The 27,234-nt window shown below is 37.7% G+C and overlaps 1 protein-coding gene across 9 annotated transcripts in view; it reads right to left on the bottom strand.

Moving 5' to 3' along the window:
* CCDC146 (coiled-coil domain containing 146) overlaps positions 1-27,234 on the bottom strand; it is a 172,157-nt gene that overhangs the window by 103,301 nt on the left and 41,622 nt on the right. For 3 of the 9 annotated variants that reach the window (XM_055114574.1, XM_063605931.1, XM_055114582.1), the window contains exon 2: positions 23,885-24,051. The exons of 4 other annotated variants lie outside the window; for them this stretch is intronic. In XM_055114574.1, the coding sequence (XP_054970549.1) occupies positions 23,885-24,040 (156 nt within the window). In that variant the 5' untranslated portion in view covers positions 24,041-24,051. Of the gene's footprint in view, positions 1-23,884; positions 24,052-26,712; positions 26,843-27,234 lie in introns of those variants that run through there. 2 more of the 9 variants (XM_034964292.2, XM_055114576.1) reach the window with 1 other exon arrangement.

The raw sequence follows: 27,234 nt of genomic DNA, 5'->3' as shown, positions 1-27,234 counted from the left end.
CACACCATTCTCCTGCCTCAGCCTCCCAAGTAGCTAGGACTACAGGTGCCCGCCACCACACCCAGCTAATTTGTTTTGTATTTTTAGTAGAGACTGGGTTTCACCGTGTTAGCCAGGATGGTCTCAATCTCCTGACCTCGTGATCCGCCCACCTTGGCCTCCCAAAGTGCTGGGATTACAGGCGTGAGCCACTGCGCCAGGCCCTAAATAGTTATCTCTTATAGGCAGAGTTCTCTGATGACAGTAGGTGGGGTCCTGGCACCTCTCCTAGATCTTATGCCATCCTACATATTCCTTATCATATATTATTCAATATTGTCTAAGTTCTATCCTGAAATCAATCTGTTTGAATAGGAGTAAAGGAAATTTGAGACATGAGTATTGTTATTCAAAGTGATTAATAATATGTTGCCACAGAGAAAGAGTTGTAGTCTAAAGAGGCCACAGTTATGATTGGGAAAGTAGTGGGTAGGGTCAAATCTGCGGATATGAGAGACTGTGAACATAGGTGAGAAGCAATTACAGCCAGGGAGAATATGGCAAGACAGGATCAAATACAGTAAGTCCTCACTTAACGCTGTTGATAGGTTCTCAGAAACAGCGACGTTAAAACAACATACCATGTAACACAACCAATTTTACCATAAGCTAATTGACATAAACAAGAATGAAGTTCCTATGGCATACAATATGTTGTTTTTGCTTAAAGTTGCTGTTTCCAAGAACCTATCCATGATGTTAAGTGAGGACTTACTGTATACTATAGGACTGGGAATGTAACAGTGGCAAACTTTTAGAAGGGGTCCTAGGAACATGCCTGTGGGGACATGTCACACAGAGGCATATTGCTGTACCTGCCCAATAGTGATTGTTCCACCCTACTGAATTCCTGAAGAAAAAAGCAGGAATAATTTTGAAATTAATTTTAATATAAAATCCATGAATCCTTTAATTTTTTAAAAAGTTACAGATTAAAATAAAGACTCCTTTACAAATCACCTTCAATTTCAATCCTGTCCCTCTCCCCAGAGGTAACAAGCCGAGGTGGCCAATTCCCAACTTTAATTTCATTCTGTGCATTGCCAGATCACAATGTCTACTAAGTCATAAGCTTGCCAGATCTCCTTTGTTGATTGGCTGGAAAGAAGTGGAAATGAGAGGAAATGGGTATACTTTGAATACCTGGAGTGTCCCGAATTCCCAAACATGAGTGGGCCCCCCCTTGCTTTTTGAAGTAGTCCCTCCCCTGACATTGATGAGGATGGCCTCTTGCTGGAGGGCACTGTTGCTTTCTTTCCTGGGGGAACACTCCAAATTCTTCCTTAGGCTCCCTCATCCCACTCATCAGCATCTCCAGGTTCATCATCAGGGCATGCCCCAGTATCAGTTCTAAAGTCTAATGGAAAGAGAAGGCTTTGCACAACTTTGCTAACTTATATCAGCAGAAGGCTGGAGAAGACATGTAGAGAGAGACTGAGGTTGCCTGATTAAGGAAGAAACAATTTTAGATGTGACTGAATTTACTGGTATAGGTATATTTACCAGAAATTATAGATTCAACAGGCTATCTTGAGAAGACATGTTTGAGTCTAATAGTTTGCTTGCTTAGTTAATACAAACTTACATTCAATAGCAGCTCATGGTAACTAAAGTTGAGAAGCCAGAAATGTCTTCGAACTCAGACTTATGGAGATAGAAATGCTGGGGTAAAGTTAGCCTTAATTCATTCATCGAGTATTCACTGAGTGCACACCATGTGTCAGTCTTCTAGGAGGCTGGAGATTTATCAGTGACCAACACGGATAAAAATCTTACACTCATGCAGCGGGTAGTAGAGACAAATATATGGTAAATATTTATCAGAGGAGACAAATACATGATAAATACCATTAAAAATTAAGGAGAGTAAGGGAGTAGTAGAAAAGGGGGTGCTGTTTCATATAGAGCAGTCAGAAGAGGCCTGTCTGTGGAGGTGAAATTTGAACAGAGACCTAAAGATATGAGAGCGCAAACCAGGCAGATGTCTGGGATAAGTGTGTTTCAAACAAAGGGAACATTAGGTGCAAAAGCCCCAAGCCTGGAAGAGTGGATAGCATGTTTGAAGGTCAGCAAAGAGGTCTGTGTGAAACAGCAGAGGGTCTGGGGTGGTGAGAAGATGAGATCAGAGACAGCTTGGGTGGTTGGGGATGAACAAGGGATAGGAGTGGTATACCGGATTACCTAGGCCTTTAAGCCATGGTAAGGACTGTGCCTTTTACACTGAGTAGATAAGAGCCGTAAGGGTTTTGAGCAGAGGAAAGACATGATCTCAACCAGTTTTAAAGGAGTCACTTTTGTAGCTAAGTGGAAAACAGACTGTAGGGAAACAAGGATTGAAGCAAGGATATCAGTTTGATGTTTGCAATATTCTTGCTAAGTGATGAGGAAAGCATGATGAAAAGTTGCAGTGAGATACATCTATTTTGAAGGTAGAGGTGACAAAATTTGCTGACCAAAGGTCAGCCAGTGGTAGATAATAACAATTAGAGGCATTATAGAAAACCGCAAGATTTTAGTCTGAGCAACTGTGAAGGATGGAGCTGCCAGGAACAGAAATGCGGAAGTCTGCAGGGGAAGCCTGTCTGCAAAGTGTGTGAGGAGTGGAATGGAGTGGGGTGGGAGGCTGGAATCAGAAGTTTTGAACATTATAAGTTCAAAGATATCCAAGTGGATATAGGCATTTGAATATTAGTCTGAAGTTCAGGAAAGACATCTAGGGCTCAGAAATACATTTGAGAAATGTGGAATCCCATGGCAATGAATCCATGGGATTAGATAACCTAGTAAGTAAGTTTATGTGCAGCAGACTTTTACAGCAACAGCCCTGGCACAAGCTGGCCTTGCAGAAGTTGGAGATGAGGAGGAGCCAGCACAGTTGCATCCCACCCGTCCACCCTGTAATGATGTCATTCAAGAGGTGCCAGTGACACTTTATGGTGAGGGCAGAGATTCATTCCCATTGCAATAGATACTTATTTTAGATTACGTTAGATGTAGATTTGCTTTTCCTTGCTTCTGTCAACAGCGGTATTTTTGTTGAGTTACTGGATATCTTAAAAAATCATCATGGTGTTACACAATGGTATTCTACACAACTTTTAACTTAGGAAGACACCTGACAGCAAAATGAGGGGGTAATGACTGATCGAAGCCTCAAATACTGCATCTTCTTGGAGATGCCACCTTAGGAGAGTGGGGTGTTGTGATGTAATTACAGTGCGTGTGTGTGTGTACCTGTGCATAAGTAGATACACATATGCATATAGCAAAATAAAATGAACTAGGGCACAGATCGAAAAACCTTTTCATTTGTTAGCAGTGTGCTGCTCCAGTTTGAGGAATCATCTGTGGTCATTTAAATTCATTAGAGTACTAGTTTGCTATGATTATAAACCTTTAGTTGGGCAGAGACTAGTTTTACTCCCCTTTTCCTTAGAGACACTAATGATCTTTTTAAAAAATTGTGGGTACATAGTAGGCATACATATTTATGTGCTACATGAGATATTTTGATAGAGGATACAATGCATAATAATCACACCAGGGTAACTGGGGTGATAAAGGAAAAACTTCATCCGAATTAAATTTAAAGCAGTTTAAGTAAGCAACAAACAATTTGCGAATCAGGCAGCCCCCATAATCACAGCAGATTCACAGAGACTCCAGGGGTGCCTCGTGGTCAGAACAAATTTATAGACAAAAAAGGTAAAGTGACGTACAGGAATCAGAAGTGAGGTACAGAAACTAGTACTAAAAGACTGGTTACAGCTCGGCATTTGCCTTATTTTGAACGCAGTTTGAACACTCAGCGTCTGTGAGTGGTTGAAGTATGGCCGCTGGGATTGGCCAACACTCAGCTATTGTTACGGGTCTATACTATTAAGTTAGGTATACATCAAATGTAGATTATAAAAATTCAGTTGTAGAGGATTAATGAAAAAACCACTTAAGTAGATTCTTCTTCTAGCTCATTTTTTAATCTATTTAATTTTAGGTGGTTTGGTTTATGGGGACCCTGGGTAAGGAGCATACTCTAAACTCTTGGTATTATCCTCCCAATAGTCATAGTAATAGTCTCCCTGGTGCACTGTATTCTCTCAAAAGTTTTAAATGCTTGCATGCAGCCATCTCTAGAATATCAAATGCTCTCTCTTCGACTGGAATGACAGAAGCTGAAAGAAATGTGTGACCATGAGGACACCATAACCTATGAATGACATGCTGAGACCAGAAACCCAAAATGATGGTAACTGAGAGTGGCGCTAAGGCCCTAAGTTTTGGTCACACTCTCACCTAAGTGAGAACCTGGCCAAAAAGGGGAAATTTTTTAAACAAAATTATGGAAGGCCATTATTTTGGACTGAGCTTATGTACTAGGCCCCAACAAACCAAACCAAACTAAAATGGAGTCACTTGTGCTAAATGTGACATAATCAAACTAAGGCTTTAAGAAAACACACAGCTCCTAGAACAGACCAGGTTTTGTTTTTTTTTCTCCTGTAAACAGGATGTTCCAGCATAAGGAAGTAACCTCTACTCAGTCCTTATTCCCTCCTTGCAAAACCCACTGTTCTACTGCTTCCCAGTGGGTTTCAAAACTATATAAGTTCATTTATATAGTGATGGTAACATCAATGAATAAGGTTTTGGTCAATCTCTCAAAATTGAGAAAATTACCAAAAGTGGAGAATTGTTAAAGCAAACCAAATATGGCCTGAGAAGGACTCTATACTTCTACATTTGAGTCCTTGTGGATGAACAGTAACCTAGCTTAATAGTCAGACAAATCTGAAAACCTAACTTAATTGTATGCACCTATAACAATGGCTGAGTGTTGGCCAATCCCAGCAGCATACTTCAACCACTCAGACTGTTGAGTGTTCAAATTGCATTCAAACAAGACAAACACCGAGCTATAACCAATCTCACTGTTTCTGTTACCTCACTTCCAATTCCTATACGTCACTTTATCTTTTTTGTCTATAAATTTGTTCTGACCACAAGGCACCCCTGGAGTCTCTGTGAGTCTGCTATGATTTTGGGGGCTGCCTGATTCGTGAATTGTTCATTGCTCAATTAAACTCCTTTAAATGTAATTCAGATGAAGTGTTTATAGGGGCAATAATCCCCTCAAGCATTTATCCTTTGTGTTACAAACAATCCAATTATACTTAGTTATTTTAAGGTGTACAATTAAATTATTTTTGACTGTAGTCCCCCATTGTAGGTCTCGTTCATTATTTTTATTTTGTACTCATTAACCATCCTCACTTACCCCCTGCCCTCCCCACTACCCTTTCCAGCCTCTTGTAACCATCCTTCTACTTGCTATTTCCATGATTTCAATTATTTTAATTTTTATCTCCCATAAATAAGTGAGAACATGCAGTCTGTCTTTCTGTGCCTGGCTTATTCCACTTAACATAATGACTTCCAGTTCCATCCATGTTGTTGCAAATGATGGGATCTCATTATTTTTTATGGCTGTATAGTACTCTATAGTGTGTATGTACTACATTTTCTTTATTCATTCATCTGTTGGACACTTAGATTGTATCCAAACCTGGGCTATTATGAATAGTGCTACAATAAACATGGGAGTGCAGATGTATCTTTGATACACTGATTTCCTTTCTTTTGGGTATATACCCAGCAGTGGGATTGCTTGGTCATATGGTAGCTCTATTTTTAGTTTCTTGAGGAACCTGGAAACTGTTCTCCATAGTGGTTGTGCTAATTTACATTCCCACCAACAGTGTATGAGGCTTCCCTTTTCTTCATATCCTCACAGCATTTGTTATTGCCTGCCCTTTGGATAAAAGCCATTTAAACTGAGGTGAGATGATATCTCATTGGAGTTTTGATTTGCACTTCTCTCATGATCAATAGATTCTTAATTATTTCAATCTCTTTGTTAATCTGATAGAATTCCAAGTTCCATCTCTGTGTCATCTTGAATTTCCTTAAAACAACTATTTTGAATTGTCTGTCTGAAAGGTTACATATCTCTGTTTCTTTAGGATTGGTCCCTGGTACTTTATTTAGCTCATTTGGTGACGTCATGTTTTCCTGGATGGTCTTGACGCTTGTGCATGTTTGCCTGTAACTAGACATTGAAGAGTTAGGTATTTATTGTAGTCTTCGCAGTCTGGGCTTGTTTGTACCTATCCTTCTTGGGAAGGTTTTCCAGATATTTGAAAGAGAACTTGGGTATTGTCATCTAAGCCATATCTGCTTTAGGGGGCACCCCAAGAACAGAAACACTGTGGTTCTTGCAGACTCACTGAGATACTACCTTGATAGTCTTGGATAAGATCTGGAAGTTCTTATCTACAGTTCAAGATGAGATTTGGGTGGGGTCACAGCCAAACCATATCACTTTCCCATTTTCTGCAAGAGGCAAGCAACTTGTGTTTACGTTTAAAAGTTTATCAAATGGTCCACAAAATTATTTGCTTATATTTCTGTCCCATTCAGTAATGTAATATATTTTTTTCAGTGACTCTAACCTGTTTTAATTTTTGTTCAGAGATTCTTGTTTCTGCATACTGATAATGATAAACAGCTGTTACTTGCTGAGTGCCAACCATGGGCTGGACACTTCCCTAGGAGCATTTCCAATGTCATCTCTGTTTGCTATGATTAATGCTGGAATAAGGAGGCAATACTTTATACTCAGTAATAATCTTCCCTGGAAAAAAAAAAAGCCTCTGTTATCTACAAACTGTTTTTCACTTGTAGATAATTATCCATTTTCAGCTGTCCTGACATTCTTCGTCAGGAAGTGGACTAATTTTCCATGGGTAACAGATACACATAGTAAACCTCAGTCTCATCCCCCCATGACTTTCTGTGTGAATCCAGGAAGTGGAAAATCATTCCAGTTGTATCTCAGCTTAAGGTAAAACATCTCTTTCTGTATTTTATCAAAACAATTATATGATATTTTGCTAACAGGAGATATTTCAAAAATTAATATATTTTCAAGTGTGTTAATGTCCCTACTTAACCTAGTGGTTAAAAATTATTTTCTTCCTGCAGCTAAGTCAAAATTTACAACAACCATGACAGAAAGGGCAAACAAGTTCCTATGCTCTCCAAACACTATTTTACTCCCATGGTTACATGGCAGAATTTGCTGATGAACAAATTCTGCTTAAGCACAAAGACTTTGTAAGTTCTCTGGAAGCCAAAGACTTTTTGTGTAAACAGCAAAGTCCTTATTTTCATTTGTTAGATAAAATAATTCTTTCAGAATGTGTCATTTACAAGTAAATTGTGTTGGTGATGGTGACTTTTAAATTTCTATACTATATGGAATAAATTTATTCAACCTGATGAAGCCAACTATTAGAGACCTAGAAAGGCCGTGATATCATGGATAACTATGAAAGTTGGGTAGGAAAGACCAACACTTTCATGATGAAAGCAGGGTTGGTATTTAACATGCTGCGCTGCTAGAGTCGAGACCCTACTGTGTCTCCAGAGACCCTAAGCTCCTGCAGACATATTTTCAAAACACTGAAGGAAGCGGGGTTGGAAAAGAAGCCAGGAGAATATATAATGTGTGAAACACTATTTAGCTGGAATAGTTCTGCTTTTATTCTGTATCGTGAGATTTCATTTCTAATTTCACTTGAAGCAAAGGATTTTTTATCTTTCAAAAAATATTTGAAAATCATTGCCTGCCTATCACATATCCCTTTGGGGGCTCAGCTGGCAAAATAAAACTGGAAGAGATGTACGACAGGTCTAAACCTCAAATCACTGAGAACTTATGTTGGCTTGATATAGGAAATACATTCAGTAATCCAGAAGAAATTTCTTAAGTTTCCTTTAAAATAGTGATGCAGTAATGTGATTATTTTAGCGAGAGACTTTACTAATTACTAGGTATATTTGCTCTTTTGAAAATCTTAGCATAACTATATGCAAAACAGTGAGCTAAGAGTTTACAAGGACCAAAAAGAATACTATGTGCTTCCTGTTCTCAATGTTCCTAAAGCTACTGTAAATTAGCTTGAAAAACAGGAAAGAAAATAAGTGACATGAGGTAAGTGCAAGCACTATGCGGAGAGGATGCAGAAGCAGAAGTGATCACATTTTGTCAGGAAGGGAGATGCTTCAGGAGAAAAGACGAGATCTCAGCTATCCTTGAAAGATGGGTAGAATTCTGAAGCACAGAAACAGGGAAGAAAGCACTCCTGGCCTGGGTGCAGGATGAGCAAAGACATCAGCAGGGTGGAAAACCAGGCACTAGTTAGGAAAACAATAATACGTCTAATTTGGCTGGAGCATGGGAGAAAGAAATGATGGATCAGATTGTAGAGGGATTTGACTGTGAGGTCAAGATGGTGACACTTAATCCTTATAATAAGGCAAAGAAAAAGTCAAAGTTAAGTATCTACAATCTCCCTCTGCCACCTATTAATTGCTCAGTTCTGTGTCTGCACCTATGAGGTGATGATGGGATACTGGGTGGGAAGGAAAAGTGGAAAAAACTCCGCAGACTGCTTTACAAAATAATGAAATGGCCAAAGAGATCAAGGAGAAGATGGACAAAGATACAGAGAAGAAATATATAGCCTGAGTGTGGGAAGCCCTGTTTCTGAGGAGATTTTAAAAGAGGGAAGAAAGAGGTGTGGGAGAGGCATCTGTTGTGATGAGGAATTTGGGGAAGTTTTGCCGCTTGATATGCTGTGAAAGTCATGCCTCCATTTCATGAAGGAGACTTCAGCACAGCCGTATTGCTTTCCAAGGCTTTCTGTTTCCTTTAGGCTGTGTTGAGATGGGTTTTTAGGTTGGAGGGAGAAGGCTCGGTTTTATTCAGTTCACAAATTATCTGTACAGAGCAGGGGTTTCTCCGGTGGTTCCTTGAGGTGGGAGGCCTGGGAGTGGTGGGGTTGGTGGTGATGATAGGGTGAAGGGGAGAACAAGGAGCCTTCACTTTGCATCCCTCATCTCTATATCCACCACATCCAAATTTTTTCTTCTTTGAGACAGGGTCTGGCCTTTTCACCCAGGCTAGAGTACAGAGGTCTGATCTTGGCTCATGCAACCTCTGCCTCCCAGGCTCAAGTCATCCCACCTCAGCCTCCCTAGTATCTGGGACTACAGGCGTGCACCATCGTGCCACCTGTAGTCTTTTCTTTGTAGTTTTTTGTTTATTTGTTTTTTAGTAGAGATGGAGTCTCACTGTGCTGCCAGGCTGGTCTCAAACTCCTGAGCTCAAGCCATCTACCTGCCTGGGCCTTCCAAAGTGCTGGGATTACAAGCCTGAGCCACCACGCCTGGCCTCAAATCTATTTTATATACAGTAAGACTGCCACTGGGAAAAAGTGATAAAAGCAATTTTATAAGATGGTAAAACAATCATGGTAGGCAGTGAAGTATCCCTGAAGTATTATGAGCTGAAAAATGTTTTATTAGTATAAAGTGAGGTTCAGAGAACTTAAATGACTTGAAGTTTGCACAGCTAGAACATACAAAGCTAGACCTAAGACCCATTTTTACTCAATCACTCTCCCACCCAATGATCAGGGTTTTTTCTTTCCAAATCATTAAGATTTAAGATATTTTGAGCCTGTCCATTCTTTGTTGTAGCCTTTATAGACAGCAAAATTCCTTTCTTCCTAATCTGAGGTTTAATGTCAGGTAATTCTTGTGCCTCTTTATTTTGTATTTTGCTACTCAGATGTATCTGTTTGCCTCCACCTGGATTGTATAGGCTGAAAAGAGGTAAAGAAATTTTGCCTCAGAAGGTAATAACTTGGCATTAGGTTCTAACCTTGTTGCTTATATCTCCTTTTTGTTTCCCCTACATCAACGTACATACCAGATGGAACAAAGGTTAAAATATGATTACGCAAACCATCAAAGTACTAGGAAAAAACACAGGAGACGTATTTATAACCTCAGAAAAACAAGTCTTTAAGGTATGACACAAAATCCTGAAGCTGCAAAGGAAAAGGTCAATACATTCAAGCATATAAAAAAATTAATTTCCACATGGGGAAAAAAACTATCATAAGCAAACTCAAAATACAATAAACTCACAAGAAGATTTTTGCAGTGCATGTTGTACACAAAGGCCTACTTTCTAAATGTATCAAGAGTTCCTATGAATGTACAAGAAAAAACTAAACTTCCCAGTGGAAAAAATGGGAAAAAAATGTGAGCAGAATTCACACAAAAAATAGTTACAAGTGGGTCTTTGTACTAAGACCGTACATGTACTAAGGCTCTACATTTCTAGCTTCTGCATAGTTACTGCTTTAACATTTGCCCTACATACGCGGCCTGCATACACCTTGTTCGGGAAAACCTGATAATATATTATGTCTGAGTCACCTGCCTTCTTCATCTCCTCCTCCCTCCTGAGGGCACACTTTTCAAATGCCAACTAACTATTCCAGAGTCTACACCCCCACTGACCTTTATCACCCCACTGCCAGGTTCCAGACAACTAGGGACAGACCTTATTAATGGGCCCAGAGCCCAGTGAAATTATTCAAACTAGCCAATCCTAAGCCTGCTTACCCCTACCTCATCTATTCCTTATCTTGAAAACCACAATAAAGGCTCTTGCCCACAGTTCAGCCCTCTCCCTCTGTCTTCTGACCAACCCCACTACTTTGCCATGTGACACCCTATTCACCACTATAACATGATGTGTCCCTTCCTTCAGGAACTGTGAGTAATAAACTATCATTTCAATGACAATTATCCCCTGATCTGTGTACCTTCCTATATCTCAAATTTCCTATTCATATAAACTTTAAATGGTAAACATATGAAAAAGTCCATTTCACTTATTTTAAGAAAAATATTTTAAAAGACTATCATGAAATAACATTCTTTTTCCTTATCAGAGTGACAATGGTCAAAAAGTTAGATGGCACACAGTGTTGGTATGAGTACAGAGACACTCATTTATTACTGGTAGGAACACAAATTGCTACAACGTCTATAAAGAGTACCTTGGCAATAAAAACAATTTTTAAATACACAAACCCATAACCCATCATTCAGCCATTCCACTTCTGGTATATATCCAAAAATTTTTAAAGGAGGGATCTTTTTTTTGAGACGAGGTCTCACTCTCACCTAGACTGGAGTGCAGTAGAGTGATCTCAGCTCACTGCAACCTCTGCCTCCTAGAATCAAGCCATCTTCTGACCTCAGCCTCCCAAGTAGCTGAGACCACAGGCACACACCATTACATCCAGCTAATTTTTGTATTTTTGTAAAGGTGGGGTCTCACTTTGTTTCCCAGACTGGTCTTGAACTCCTGAGCTCAAGCAATCTGCCTGCCTCACCCTCCCAAAGTGTTGGATTACAGGTGTGAGCCACCATACCTGGTCTTAAAGCAAGATCTTGAAGACATATTTGCATGCCTATCATAATAGCAGCATTATTCACAATAGCCAAGAGGTAGAAGCAACCCAAGTGTCCATCAGTGGATGAATGGATAAACAAAATATGGGGTGTGTGTGTGTGTGTGTCTGTGTATGGTGGTGCATATATATGGTACATACATATGGGTGCATATATATGGTACATACATATGGGTGCATATATATGGTATATTGTATCTATATGGTGTGTATATATATGTATACACACACAATGAATTATTATTCCATCTTAGGAGAGGAATTCTGACACATGCTACAACATGAACCAACCTTGATGACATTATGCTAAGTGAAATAAGCCATTCATAAAAAGACAAATACTGTATGATTCTCCTTACAGGAGGTATATCTAAAGTAGACACATTCATGGAAACAAAGTAGGAGAAAAGGGGAATTGGGGAGTTGTTTAATGGGTGTAGAATTTCAGTTTTGCATATGAAAAAGTTCTAGAGATTAGTTTAACAATAATGTGAATATACTTAACACAAATGGTACACTTAAAAACAGTTAAAATAGTATAATTTTATCACAAAGGTTTTTTTTGAACGAGCAAATCCACTGACCCAGCAATCCCACTATTAGGAATTTGACCTTTTAAGATGACTACTCCAGTATTAAATGATGCATGTATAAAGTTAGTCACTCTATCATTATCTGCAAGAGCAGATGATTGGAAATGACCTAAATGTCTCATAATAAGGAACTAGTTTTAAAAAGTATGTTCCATTCATGCCTTGAAATACTATACAATGAAAAAATAAAAATTGTATAAATATGTGAAAAAAACAGTGTGTATATTATACTACGACTTACTTCTTTGTGCATAGATGTTCTACAAGGCTATATAAAAGATTGTTAATTATGGTTGTCTCTTGGGAGGGGGAGTTTAGATTGTATAATGGGGTAGAAGGCTGACTTTTCGTTGTTTACTATTCTGCACCTTCTGGATTTTGTACTATGTATATATTTTATATATTAAAATAGCTTTATATAAATAAAACTAGCCCCATGGCTGAATAAATTTTATTACAATTTTATTATGATTCCCTGATACTCTGTTCCTTAACTTCCCAGTCTGGCTTGCATCTCACTGCTTGACCATTGAGAACCTAATCTTGCTTGCCTAATGAAAACTTTAGTAATTATCTTGTCTTAGCTAACTTTTCTGGGTTGACTCCTGCTAACTCATTTAACTGATTTACCTGTAAGTCTGGTTACTAGATGGACAAATTCCCAATCCTACTCCCTTCTGTTTATTTGCCAAGGAATCTACCCAACAGACAACAGTACCCTCTCTCTACCTATATATTAATACATTTTTTGTTGAAAAAGGTCTTTTATTTTAATCCTTAAGCTTCCATCTTTAGTCCCCAATCTATTAAAATAGTGATTGCATTACTAAAGACACTGTTTTACAAGATGCACATTCACCTAAGAGCCACGAGCTTTCCAAAGCCAACCTTCTCTCAAAGGAGAAAATACTATTATTTCTCCTAGTACTTATTTTGAAGAGCAACATCCGTTCAGCGACTATTTAGAAAGCCAGTATCAAAGTTTAGATTATTATTTTTAATATTTAATCAAGTTGCTACAACAGTAGTAAACAATCAATGAAAAATAAAGAGGTGATTAAAATGTATTAACTATGTAATTAAACACACATGCACATACACATACAAACTAGGATCTCATTATGTCAGTAAAGAACTGGAAAAGGATAAAGGAGAAGAGAGGCAAATAAACCACACAAACAGAGGGACAGATGGGCCACTGAGGGTAGGGCCACTGCTGCGTTTTCCTCCCATTCCTAGCCTTGGGTTTGGCATATTGTAGATGCTCAGGAAAGAGTTTTCAGAATGAGTAAAGGAAGATAATCTCACAGATTGTATGTGAGGAGGTAAAGGACCAATTTTTCTTTATCTTTCTTCTTCTCTGTCCCCTTTTCAACATCCTTCTGACTCCCTCTTACCACTAAGCATAGCTTGTTCAAATAGAGTTGTTCTGACAATACCCCAGATTCCTGGCCAAAATCAATCTCCATGTTTGTCATTTCAAAGGTGCCAAGAGGAGGGCATCCTAACACGGTGCCTTCTTTCCTCTTACCCTGACCTCTTCTGCAGTGTACCATTTAACTGAATTGGGGGGTATTAATCTACTTTGCAAAGTGGAATATGGCCTGTATTCTTATAATCTTAGCGTCAATATTCAATCTTTGTAAATGGATTTAGGTATGTTGATATCTCAAATATTTAAGTGCATTACAAGGTCTTCCTCCATACTGGAAAAGTTTTTAAATTTCCACCCCACTGTCAGAGTAAAAACAATAATAACAAAAATATGGGAACAATAGAACCTATCTGTACTGTTCAATAAACTATCCGTCTCTTTAAAGATTCTTGACAGCCAAGGAAAATCTTGAAAAATTATTCTTGCAAGGGTGCCTGGATGTCTGAAGGAAAAGCGAAAACATGCCAATAATAGCAAGATTTGCAGGAAGGTTTATAAAAGAAACTTAGTCATTTTTTAAAGCACAGCCTATAAGTACAGCTGTTAGTGAGGGGTGATAACTAAGGAGAGGATGGGGAAACATACTAGAAATATTTAAACAGAGTGTACATATTTATCTTTGTTTTAATACACAGTCTACTTTAAAAGTCAAATTGTAAAACCTAAAATAGCAGTGTTTAAATGTGTGAATGTCAAGTGAACAATGTCAAGTGAAATGCGCGCTGAAGCAGGAAACGGAAGATTGGGTTCCAAATTCCACCCCGATGTGTAACCCAGGGCGAGTCTCAATCTTCCAGAATCTTTAAGATGGAAATAGCAATATCTCAAAACTCCTATTACAGAATCGTTCTGAAAAGTAAGTTTACATACTTGAAACTACTTCGTAAGCTCCTTGAGGGTGGGGTTCTTATCTTTTCCCCTTTATAACCAGTTACTTAAGGTATAAAAAATAGAAAGTATTTAATTCCTCGAAAAAAATTGAAACGTCATTAGGGATTATCTCAAGAAGCTCATTAGTAACTCTATAGAAGGTCCAACCTACAAAATAAATGAAGCTTTAGTAGCATCAGCAAATCACCGATACTTTCAGTAATTAAAACTTTAGTTTAATTTTAGGCCGGGTGCAGGGGTTTACACCTGTAATCCCAGCATTTTGAGAGGCCGAGGTGGGTAGATCACTTGAGCCCAGGAGTTTGAGACCAGCCTGGACAACATGGTGAAACTCTATCTCTACATAAAATACAAAAATCAGCCAGGCCTGGTGTTATGTGTCGGTGGTCCCAGCTACTCCAGGGGCTGAGGTGGGAGGATTGCTTGAGCCCAGAAGGTAGAAGTTGCAGTGAGCTGAGATTGTGTCACTGCACTTCAGTCTGGGCAACAGAAACAGACCTTATATCAAAAAAAATTATTTAAAAAACCAACATTTATTTATCTGGTACCAGCCTTAAGAGAACAAAATACATAGAAAATAAAGCATCTTTTGAATATGTGAATATCCTCATAAAGATAATTTTACAAGTATGAAATTAGGTAAATAATGGCAGCATCTTTTTTTAAATACACAGTGGTAGACTGTGTTGTTAAATATACATAGGTATCAAGTTGCAATTCTTTCAGAAAGCATTCTGAATACTATATCAACAACCTACCGTGTCTACTACACCTCTAGCCAGAGACTTCCCCCATAGGCTCAGATCCACATACCGGACATTCCCTTCAGACCTGTTGCTTCTTCTGAACTCTCATGTATGGTGCCATAATTTGGCTGATTTCCTAAATCAGAATGCCAAGCATCAATTTAGAATCTTTTCCTCACCCACTCCATCCACTCAGACACTAAGTCTATAGAATTTTATACTTCCTTAACATCTCTCCTAAATGTATTCACTCCTTTTTTCCTCATTGCCAATGCCACTGTGCAGTCTCTCTTCACATCTTCATCACTGAAATGGCATTCTAACTGGTGAGATGGTAGGAATGGAAAACACAAATTCAAGAGATATTAACAAGTGAGAACCAACTGACAGAACCCAGGAGCAGAGTTGGGTTCCAGAGAAGGATAATGGATTTAGTTGTGAGTATGTTTAGTTTGAGGTACTTTGGGGTCATCTACATTAAGATATTCCAAGTATGTGCATACATGGGTATGGGCGAAGAAACCAGATTCATAGTGGACCCTGTGTATATGGATGCAATATCCCCTTTCATGTCTTACTGCCTTAAAAGCCTTTCTAGACCGTCTCATCCCACAGCAGTCAAGCCTCCTTTTCCCTTCTGATAACACTGCTTGTATCCTCATATGCCTTTTGTTGACATTTAATATTTCAATCTTCTTGTTCACAAATAATGCTTCTAAAGAATAGGAACATTTTTATGCTTTATGTCCGTAAATTCTCATGGTATCTAGCATAATCCAGCACACAGGAGGTGCTCAAAACCAAGGAGGAGTTGAAGGGATGAATTTCAGTAGCTTTAGCAATAATAATTATAAACATTTAGCACAGTGCCTGGCACATAGTGAATGCTGTATCTTTTATCTTTTAAATAGATTAAGACTTAATGTCCAAAATTATTGTTCACAAGGCTCTTGACATCTTAATACTCATCAAATCTGACATGCAACTGAAACTTGGACACAAATGCTGCTATTACATATTTTGTAAGAAGTACAACCACTCATAGTTTTATATATAACTTGTTTTCGTGAAAAGGTCATATAATAACAAACTTAATCCATCTTCATCATTGCCCATGATGATTGGTACACATCCACACTCTATTTTTAGTTTCATATTCGATTTTGATTCGTAGTTTTACTTCCTCGGTGTTTCCCTACAATGTTTGTTCTCCCTTTTATGCCTCCCAAATGCAATGCTCCTATGCCTCCTTTTTTCCACCCCTTGGCTAAGTCAGGTCAAAGACTTACTTAACAATGATTGGAACAATAATTATTTTCAGGAAATAAAGAGAAGGGAGGAGATGCCTGGCTCTTGGTAAAAAGCAAAGAGCCAATTATTTCGCTTAGGCGAAATAATTTAATGTTTTGATTTTGGCTCACAGCATTAAGACAAAAATGATATTACAGCCTCCAAGTCTTGGAAAAGTTCAGCATCTGACACACTGACCCTTGACAAGTGGGGCCACATTTATAAATCAGTGCTGCTTTACATAAGCACATACAGATAGAAGTAGAAATCCTAACTAGGGAATACCGTGAAAGCTATCACTTGTATTAACCCTGGACATGTGACAGCATCTAACATAATACCCATTGGAGTGTATGCTGGTTCAACGTCTTTGGAAAACTGATTGAAGGTCTTTACTAAAGCTGAATATAAACCTAGACTATGACAGATTAACCCCACTCCTGTGTATATACCCAAGATAAGTTCATTCTTAAGTACAAGGCATGCATAATGATCACAGAACTTTATTCATTATCTTCAAAACAGGAAATAATCCATTTTTATAAACAAAATAGAATGGATCAACAAATTATGGTATATTTACACAGTAGTGAGGTAGGAGGCAGAACTCGACTTCGGAGGTGGGGCTTGGACATCACACCAAATTGAGGACTAGCTAAAAGAGGTCTGAGACAGAAGCACCTCCCCCATTAGACACCAGTGTGCCATGTTAGTTTACTGTTGCCATGGTAACATCAGGAAGTTACTGCCCCTTTCCATGGCATCAACCTGACAACCTGCAAGTTACCAACCTCATTCTAGAAATTTCTGCATAAACCAGTCCTTAATTTGCATCTAATTAAAAGTGGATATAAATTTGAGTGCAGAACTGCCTCTGAGCTCCTATTCCGTGTACACTGCCTATGAGGTAGCCCTGCTCCACAAGGATCAGAACCTCTGCTGCTGCAGTTCACTGCCACTTCAATAAAAGTTGCTGTTTAACATCACAACCCTCTCAAGGGCAAGCCTCAATTTGGGGGCTTGACTGTCCTGTATCATCAGGATACTAAGAAGCAATAAAAAAAGAAATCAAACTACCGCCATGCATAATGCTGTTAATGAACCTCACAACTATAAAAGTGAGCAAAAGCAGCCAGACACAAAGAAAAACATACTGTATGACTCCATTTAAATGATGTTCAAGAAGAGACAAACTAATATATGATAAGCCAGTAGAGTGGTTATCTTGGGTGGGAGCAATGACTGGGAAGGTCTCAAGGGAGACCTCAGGTTCCTGGAAGTAGATCCTGATCAGACTGAGAATATGGTGGGAGAAGAGATAAATCAATGAGATACATATTTAAAGGAGATATTTAACTGTCAAACTGACAAAGAGAATAAAGACGATTGGGAGAAGAATGACAAATTCAGTTATGGACATGTTGGTTATAGGCATACATAAAAAACCTGATCTGTACACTTAATATTTGTGAGGTTTACTCTATATGTTATACCTTAAATAAAAATTAACAATATAAAGAAAATGGGACAGGATTAAATATCGAATAGGACAAAAAAAAGTCTGGAGTACCAGGCCTCATAGTTAGGCAGCAATGGCCAATTTGCGGAGCAGGTGTCCTACATTAACCCACACAGCCCATTGATGGGAGTTGTGTGGCTTGGTTTCCAAACATCACTTAATCACTTTTGTTTTTGAGACGCAGTTTCACTTGTTGCCCAGACTGGAGCGCAATGGTGTGATCTGGGCTCACTGCAACCTCTGCCTCCCAGGTTCAAGCAATTCTCCTGCCTCAGCCTCCTGAGTAGCTGGGATTACAGGCATGCACCACCACACCTGGCTAATTTTTGTATTTTTAGTAGAGACGGGGTTTCGCCATGTTGGCCAGGCTGGTCTGGAACCCCTGACCTCAGGTGATCCGCTCACCTCAGCCTCCCAAAATGCTGCAATTACAGGCCTGAGCCACTGCGCCCAGCCCCAAGCATCACTTTGAACATTCATTCCAAGGAGTGAATTAACAGTGTAGTTCCTGCCCTGTTAGGTCTTATTGCGATCATAGGTCTTAATGTGATCATAATGTCAGTGGGGAACTCTAAATTTCCTTTTTCTTCTTAAAAAAAATAAAGGGATAAGTGTGCAGAATGTGCAGGTTTGTTCCATAGGTCTACGTGTGCCATGGTGGTTTGCTGCACCTATTGACCTGTCCTCTAATTTCCCTCCCCTCGGCCCCCAACCCCCAAACAGGCCCTGGTGCGTGTTGTTCCCCTCTCTGTGTCCATGTGTTCTCAATGGAACTCTACATTTTCTATGCAAAATATTTTATGCTGATTAGTCAAGTGATGTGGGAAGAGTTGAGAGGTTGGAGAAACCCCTGTGAGCTGGCTACTCAGGCAGTTCCCTGAAGGACAAGAGATTTGAGCCAGGATCTCAAAGGTTAGGAACAGACCCAGGGGTTGCAAAGTGCAGTCTATACAAGCATTTTGTTTGGTTTTTTAGTATGAATGGCATAGCTTAAAAGCAATGGAGGCAATACGACTAGGCAGATTGGTGGATAGCCATGATCTTACATCATGTATTTTGAATTTATGCCAGTTTCCTTAGACATCTGACGTTATTCCTTCTAAATATGGGAGAGTCCCTGCTGAGCGGAACAACATAAAGAGTAGCTCCTGAGAATCTAAGTGAATGACTAGATTGTAAAAGTAGTTTGGGTATAAATTGCAGAGGCCTGTGAATGTCATACTGAACACACTCTTCAAGCAATATGAGACGAGAGCATGACACCCATGCATTGCAACTTGGCAGTGCTGGGACAACTGTGCAACTAGCATTAATAACAATGAATGATATAAGCAGTTTCTGTGTTTTCCAATGTTATGCCAAGCAACTGGACCCTTGGAAGTGGATTTCTGACTGCTTTCCTTCAGTTGTCATCTACACTTTTGCCATTTTTGCAGATACAGTTTCTGTTTAAACAACTGAAGGAAGACAAAGTAGGTTAAAAGACAAAGACAACTGAAGGAATATAAAGTAGGTTATACACAGTATGTTAAAAACTTGTGAGACCCATAAATTTTAGAGTAATCCTAAAAGAATTAGAAAATAAATTTACAGATGCCAATTAGGAACAATATCTTAGTGGTGTTGTTACGGAAATAAAGTTTTCTGAAGCCAATAATTCTGAATATTCCGAAAGTTTGCAATTTATCACTGTTTTGAGGAGGAGTTCTCAGGCAGTAAAATTGCTCATATTGATACTACTCAAAAGTGTACATAGCACAGTTCTTTGAAACTATTATTGAAAGCTCTTGGATATAATTATCAGAGGCCTGTTATACCCAGCAATTAATAACTATAAATTATGCATCCATGTATATTGAGAGATTCTTGAAATATTTATTAAATTGTTAGATTGAGGATCAACATGCATGAGAAGTTGTCCTAAGTTCTTTAATTTTGCAAAACAAACCTTAATCTTTGGCTTAGAAAACCTTGAAGATAATCTTTACTATTAGCATAACTTTTGCTACAAATAAACTCAAGTTGTTGTGATTTTTACTGTTTTGGCTTCTTTACAAACTGGTCTTAAGGTCACTCTGTGAAGAGTGGCTACAAGCCAAGATAGCTGCTTTTTAGAAGAGCCCTGACGGGCAGGCCGTCAGGTTCCTGTGTGTCAGTCAGGTGAGATACAATGACAAAAATGAGAAGGTGAAACCAAACGCATGAAACAGAAGAAATTTATTACTTACAGATCTGACAGCTTAGGGGTGCTGATGGGGAGCGCAGATAAGTCTGGAGGTGGCAGGGAGCTCAGCAGTGGGTAGGGAGTGAGAGAGCAGCTATGGGAGCTCACCTTTATTAAGGTATATGGGTATTATCCCTCCGGTCTTCTCACAGGAGTTGTGGATTGGCTGGTTTAAGGAAAACACGCCAGAAGGGGGAAAATTATTTATATGACTCTGGTGTTGATCATTAAGTTTTATCACAGTTAGCAGCTGTGGGGTGTTTTGGGTTTGGGATTAGCAGGATGAGAAACAAGTGGGCTATATCTTAACCACATGGGGAGGACTTATTTTAACTAGCACAAAGATCGGGTATGATTGGGTTTCAAACAACTTATGTCAGACCTAAAAATGCAGGAGCTTACATCATAAGTGTATGTTGAGTCAACGTCTTTGGTAGCTACTATATCAAACAAATGTATGACACAAGTTTAGCCTTATTTTTAATTTGATTATTAAGGGTAGTGGTGGAGAAGTAGAAATTCTATTGTAAAGTTCGACATATGATGGATTTTGACAGAAATGTGAACTCTTCACTTAAAATATTAAGATTAGAGGAAGGAAATCATGGTTTTAAAAATACAAAGATAAGCATTTGTTTTTCTCCATACCTTTGCCAGCATCCATTGTTTTTGACTTTTTAATAATAGTCATTCTGACTGGTGGGAGATAATATCTCATTGTGGTTTTGACTTGTATTTCTCTGATAATTAGTGATGCTGAGCACTTTTTCCTACTTTTGTTGGCCACATGTATGTCTTCTTTTGAGAAACGTCTGTTCATGTCCTTTGCCTATTTTTAAAATGGGGTTATTTGTTTTTTGCTTGTTGATTTGTCTAAGTTCCTTATAGATTCCGGATATCAGACCTTTCTCAGATGCATAGTTTGCAATATTTTCTCCCATTCTGTAGATTGTCTGTTTACTCTGTTGATAGTTTCTTTTGCTGTGAAGAGGCTCTTTAGTTTAGTTCAGCCACTGTGGAAAGCAGTTTGGAGATTTCTCAAATAACTTAAAACAGAGCTACCATTCAGCCCAGCAATCCCATTACTGGGTATAAAACCAAAGGAAAATAGATCATTCTACCAAAAAGACACATGCACTCATACATTCATCACCACACTATTAATAACAAAGATGTGGAATCAATCTAGTGGCCCATCAGTGGGGGATTGGATAAAGAAAGTGTGTTATATATATACACCACAGAATACTATGCAACCATATAGGAGGATGAAATCATGTCCTTCACAGAGACATAGAAGAGCTGGAGACCATAATCCTGAGTGAATTAATGCAGGAAAAGAAAACCAGACACTGCATATTCTCATTTATAAGTGGGAGCTATACACTGAGCACACATGGACAAAAACATGAGAATAACAGACACTGCAGACTACTAGACAGTGGAGGGAGGAAGGGGAGTGTGGGTTGAAAAACTACCTACCGAGTACTAGGCTTACCACCTGGATGCAATATGCCCATGTACAAAACCTGTACATGTATGCCCTGTATCTAAAATAAAAGTTAGATTAAAAAATATATAAAGATAGATGTAGAAATAGATTTAAATTTGTGTGGATATAAATATTCATGAATCTGTTTCCCAGCTCTGTCCACTGAGAGGGGCTAGAAGCTATGACATTCTAGGATCAATGACCATGCTCAGCATTAATATCTTAGTTTCCAAATATCATTCTCCAGTAACAGGAACTAGGGATCCTCCAAGAAATGGCTGATTCTAGGGCTGGAGCAAAAAAAAATACAAGATGAGCCCAGAACACATTCTTGTGCCAGAAAGTAAGGAAGTGCAGAAGGAATCACAGGAGCATATCAGAAGGACAAGTGAGCCTACCTGAAGGGTGTACACTGGCCAAATGTGGGACAATGATAGCATGAAAAGGAATGACAGTGAGAAACCTAAGTCCACCCTGATAAAAAGATGAATAAATAAGGAAAGAAGAGAAAGTTCTTCCTTATAGTAGAAAGCCACCTAATAAATATAGAAGAAATGATGGAATTAGAAAATCACCATTTGACAACCATCATAACAAGAGTTGATCTGGGTAAGTATCACCAATAAATCCCAAACTTGTAGGTGAAAATTTTAAGAGGAGTAAGACAACCACATAGTCTCAGAGTATCTCTTCTTGAGGTGCTTATTAATTTCAAACAGAAAAATAAATAAAAGGTAAATCTGGAAGTCATCACCTTAACCAAGTGATCAGGATGAACAAGTCTAGCAATGGGAGAAGGCAACATCATGTGTTCCTAGTAGAAGATACCTGAGAAGGATACAAGATTGTGTCTTTATATCTTTACCAAAAATACATAGCATGAATCTAATAATAAGAAAATCGGAAAAATCCAAATTGAAAGAAAATCACAAAATAACCGGCCTCTTCTCTTCAAAGTGTCAATATCATGAAAACTAAAGAAATCCTGAATTTCCTTTAGATTAAAGGAGACTAAAGAGATGACTACTGAATGCAATACATAATCTAGAATTTTCTTTTGCTATAAAGAACATTATTGGGACAACTGGCAAGACCCGAATAAGGTATGCAGATTAGAAAATGGTATGATATCAATGTTAATTTCCTGATATAATTGTACTATGATTAAGAGAATGAATATATTTTTAGGAAATATAGTGATGCATTTAGGTATAAAGGGGCATCGTGTCTTCAGAGAGAGAGAAAGAGAGAGGTTGAGAGAACAAGAAGATAGAAAGAAAAGGATAAAGCAAATGTGGTAAGATGTTAGCATCTGAGAAATCTGGGTTAAAGATACATGCAAATTCTTTGCACTAATCTTGCAACTGTCCTGTATATCTGAAATTATGTCAAAATAAAAGAAAAAGTCAAAACTGTAGAAAAAGTGAACAATTTAGCAATTTAGATCCTGTATACACATATATAGCACTATTATTTTTAAAATTACTTTTTTATTGCATTCTGTTCCAATTTGGTTTTGCTTCTTGGTTTTTAATAAACTGTTTTTGCTTTAAGACTTTTTAAACTTATTTTTTACTATGACTATCAAATTTCTTAGAATGTTTTATTCAGTTATATAAAGTTTATCATCTGAAATTCAAATGTCCTCTAAATCATTTTCTAAAGTATAGCTCTCAGGCATGACAAGGTAACAGCTGAATACACAGTCAGCCATTACTTAAAAAAAAAACTCTCCTCATATATGGGTATTTCCTAAATGTTCATCTTGCTTTTTAAAATTCACATAATGAGAATATATAATTCATCATATTCCCCTTTTTGCTTATTTGCTGATAGAAAACAGCAGATTTCAGTGCTCCACTGCAGTAACTATAGTTAGCTAGGTAAATATATATTCTTTCTATCATTATATGACAAGATATTTTAATTTTATGGAAGTAAATGTAGTATATGCAATAATAAAAGAAATCTTCTTTATTTCATGTACCAACCCATGAAATGTATGTAACTGACCGAATATATGTGCAAATACTTATGCTACGAAAGTATCAGAACCTACACTACTGCACTGGTTCGGAATTACATGATAAATTTTTGGAAGAAAAGGCAGGGACCATTTTGTTTTAGTGTATCAAGTTGTAAATATCACCTACAGGATATATGTAATAAAGAATTTTGATAATGATATTGGCTTCATTTGAATTTTTAAGTACATGTTGAGTTGGGCTTTACTGTAGTAACATATAAAGAAAAATATACCTCATGCAGAAAAATGAAAGCTGGAGTTTCAGATAAATCAACAAACCGCTCATCTTGAATGTTAATTGTGGGCACTATGGCATAAATGGGCTCTTGATCCTTTTCATCTTTCTCCTCTTCCTCTTCTTTTTCTGTGTCTGTGCTACTGTCTTCCATTTTTCACGATTCTAAAATAAAATTAATCCATATGTGGCTATTTAGGAGTGTCTTCACTTATAAAGTAAAATTAATGGAAAATAATAAAAATAAGCAAAAAACTGGAATAAGCTATTGTTCAATGAAACTACAAATCAGGAAAGTTAGCTATAATCTCATTATAAAAGACTGTTTTTTGCAAAGATACTCTCTATTGTTGCATTCAAATCAATCATTCTTATTTTGAAAAGTATGCTACTGTTGCATTAATTGGAAAATAAAAAATATATATGAATTATATATGTAAAATATATATGAATTATAATGAGAATGCAAGTCAGTATCAGCCTAGACATTTATGAAACAAGAAGCCAGAGACCTCTCCAGCTATTTTCTGATACCTCTATAATCTATACATTGTACATATTTCTGTAGAAAAGTGCTTAAAACAGTGTATTGTAATTTACTATTTTTCATATTGTCTACCTTATTGGACTTCTTAGAACAGAAACTATATTCTTATTTACCCATATACCTTCAACACCTAGCAAATAACATACTTAGAATGTGTGCTAAAAATAATTGCCAACGGGACAAACAAGTTCTGCTGTTCTTCTAATGTCCAAAGAATATTACAATTGCAAATAGTTTACTTGAATTTTCAGAAACGAAATGCTTAACACTAAATCAATGCAGTAACAATAATTCATTCACTCCTTATTGGAAAGTTAGTTTGTTCAAAACCAAATTCCCACAGGAGCAAAACTGAGGTTCTTCTGTAATTGCTGTGGGCAACTGCTAACACCAGCTTCGAAAATTTTTTTCCTCAAATCATATTGGCAGGGTGACCCACATAATTTGCAGGACCCAGTACAAAAAAACAAATCTGGGATTCCTTGTCAAAATGTCAGAAAAATGTTCTCTGAAGGTTACCAATATATAAAAAGTTTTCCCTTTAAAAAAATTTATTACTTATAAAATATAATAGGGGTAATAGTAATATGTGAATAGCAACAAAAACTAAGTGAATAGTAATGAATCCTAAGAAAATATTTTTGATGTCACAATTTTATATAATAAAATAACAATAATGTAATATCTTGATTGATCATAAGATTTTTCTGGCTCACTTTTCTGCAAATTAATTTACTAGATCATCAAAATTTATACTCATTGTAATTTCATTTTTAATTGATCAAACTGAAAGTGATGTGAGCTGCTCTTGGGAAATGCAAGATCATAAATAATTTTTGGCAATTTTTAATTTGAGAAGAATCTTCCTGCTCATGCATCTTTCACTGAAGTTTATAAGAATATTTATAGGCTGTGATAACATTTAGATAAATTTCTGATAAATCATTTCAAAATATAACCTTTTGAGCTAATGATTCTCATAGAACAATTTTCTAAAAAGATTTAACTCTTCGTAAAAATCAGCTTCCTCTGTGAATTTAATTTTAAATGTACATTTATTTAATATTCATTTTAATGTTTCCTCTGACAATTCCTGTAACTTCTGGAGGTTGTGCAATAATCCAAAAGTGGCTTTATATTTTGTATATACACCAGAACACTTGCTTATATGCATTCTATTGTTGTATGTTCAATTACAAAAAAAAAAATAAAATTTAAAATGGTCTTTCTTGTTCATACTTCATTTATTCAAAGCTTCATAAGCTTTATTCAAGCTTGGAAAACTATTATTTTCTGTCACATGCAATCATCTTTAATTTCTATTCCTAAACTTATGGATATTTGATTTGCAATATTATAGCAATTTTCAAAACTGGAGATTTTAAACTCTTTGAAGAATTCTAATAACTCCTTGACATGTTTTATTGCAATGTCTGTGTGTTTGCTTTTATTTTGTAATATTTTACTAAAAAAGTTTTCTGCATTGAGTGCCAATAGTTTCTTTCCTTATTATATGTGCAGATACCACAGAGACAGGTGCTGGGGACCAGCCTCCCATGGTAGGTTCCAGAACTGTCACCATGCAGGCCTCTTCTTTCTCCTGAGGCCATCACTGATGTAGCTGTCCCTATTACTTTTGCTGTCATGTTGCCTCTGCTGCTATTGCTGCCATTGCTTTTGCCAATCTGCAATCAAGTGCTGGCCTGGCTGCCTTGGGACTCTGTGATACCCCAAACTGCCCTGATGCATGCATTTGAGCACCAGGCCACAGGCCTATTTGCTTGGCACCCACACCCTCTGCCACAGCCATCGATTCAGGCCTGTGCATGTGCACACTGCTGCCTGGCCTATCTGTGCTGCTCATGTGAATGTTCAATTGTTCCAACAGACTTTATTTACAAAACTCAAGCTCAAAAATAAAATTTTAAGTATTTAAAAATGGTGACAGCAGGGCGTTAAACCAAGTGCAGGGCCCCTCTGAGAGCAGGTCCTTGTGTGACTGCGTAGGTCATACATCTATGAGGCTGAAGCTGGCCTTGCATATTAGCCATCGATTTGGTCATGTATTCAAGCAGATCCACAACAGTTTCTAAAAGGACTCTGTCTTAGTCAGCAAGGGCTCCATTGGTCCACTTTGGTGACATTGGGATGACTGCCCTTCTGGAGAGAGAGCAGGTAAAATGCCTCCATTGCATAAGAGAATGCCAATATCATCATCAGCTCTTTTTGATCTCTGAAATACATGAATCTTCACTGAATCAACAGAATATTATACTTACACTCTTCTCTTGCCAGAGAAGATAACCGCAATTGTCATGCTTTTAAGGTCTGATCTTCTGCTGAATATGTATCATTTCTCATGTCAATCTCATTGGATTGGCTGTTCCTTGATGACACTGAGCCTCACTCTATAACATGGAAAGCACGTTCCATCATAAGAAGCCAGAAGGCTTGGTAGGTTCTGGTTCTTGAATGTATTAGGTGGTCACAGACATATCATTTATTCATTAAATTTACTCCTCTCTAAAATGGGGTAAAATTAGTAAAACAAAACAACAACTAATTTTTATGTTTCAAAAAGATGTGCAGATTAAATGTGATAATGCCTCTGGGACTTGAGCTTCACTCTATCTCTAATTTTCTGCCAGCTGGAAATTATACATGTACTTGTTTTCCTCTTCCTGCTGCTACAACAATACTTCAGAGGTGGTAACATATACTTCCATCAGGAGGCTCCAAATATCTGATTGTCTGTTGTTATGTGATGTTAATAGCCAGTGGTATCATTTGACTTCCCTTTC

This window comes from Pan paniscus, chromosome 6, assembly GCF_029289425.2.
Source record: "Pan paniscus chromosome 6, NHGRI_mPanPan1-v2.0_pri, whole genome shotgun sequence".
Lineage (NCBI taxonomy): Eukaryota > Metazoa > Chordata > Mammalia > Primates > Hominidae > Pan > Pan paniscus.
Note: the sequence above shows the minus strand (reverse complement) of the source record. Positions and strands in the feature narration are given on the sequence as shown.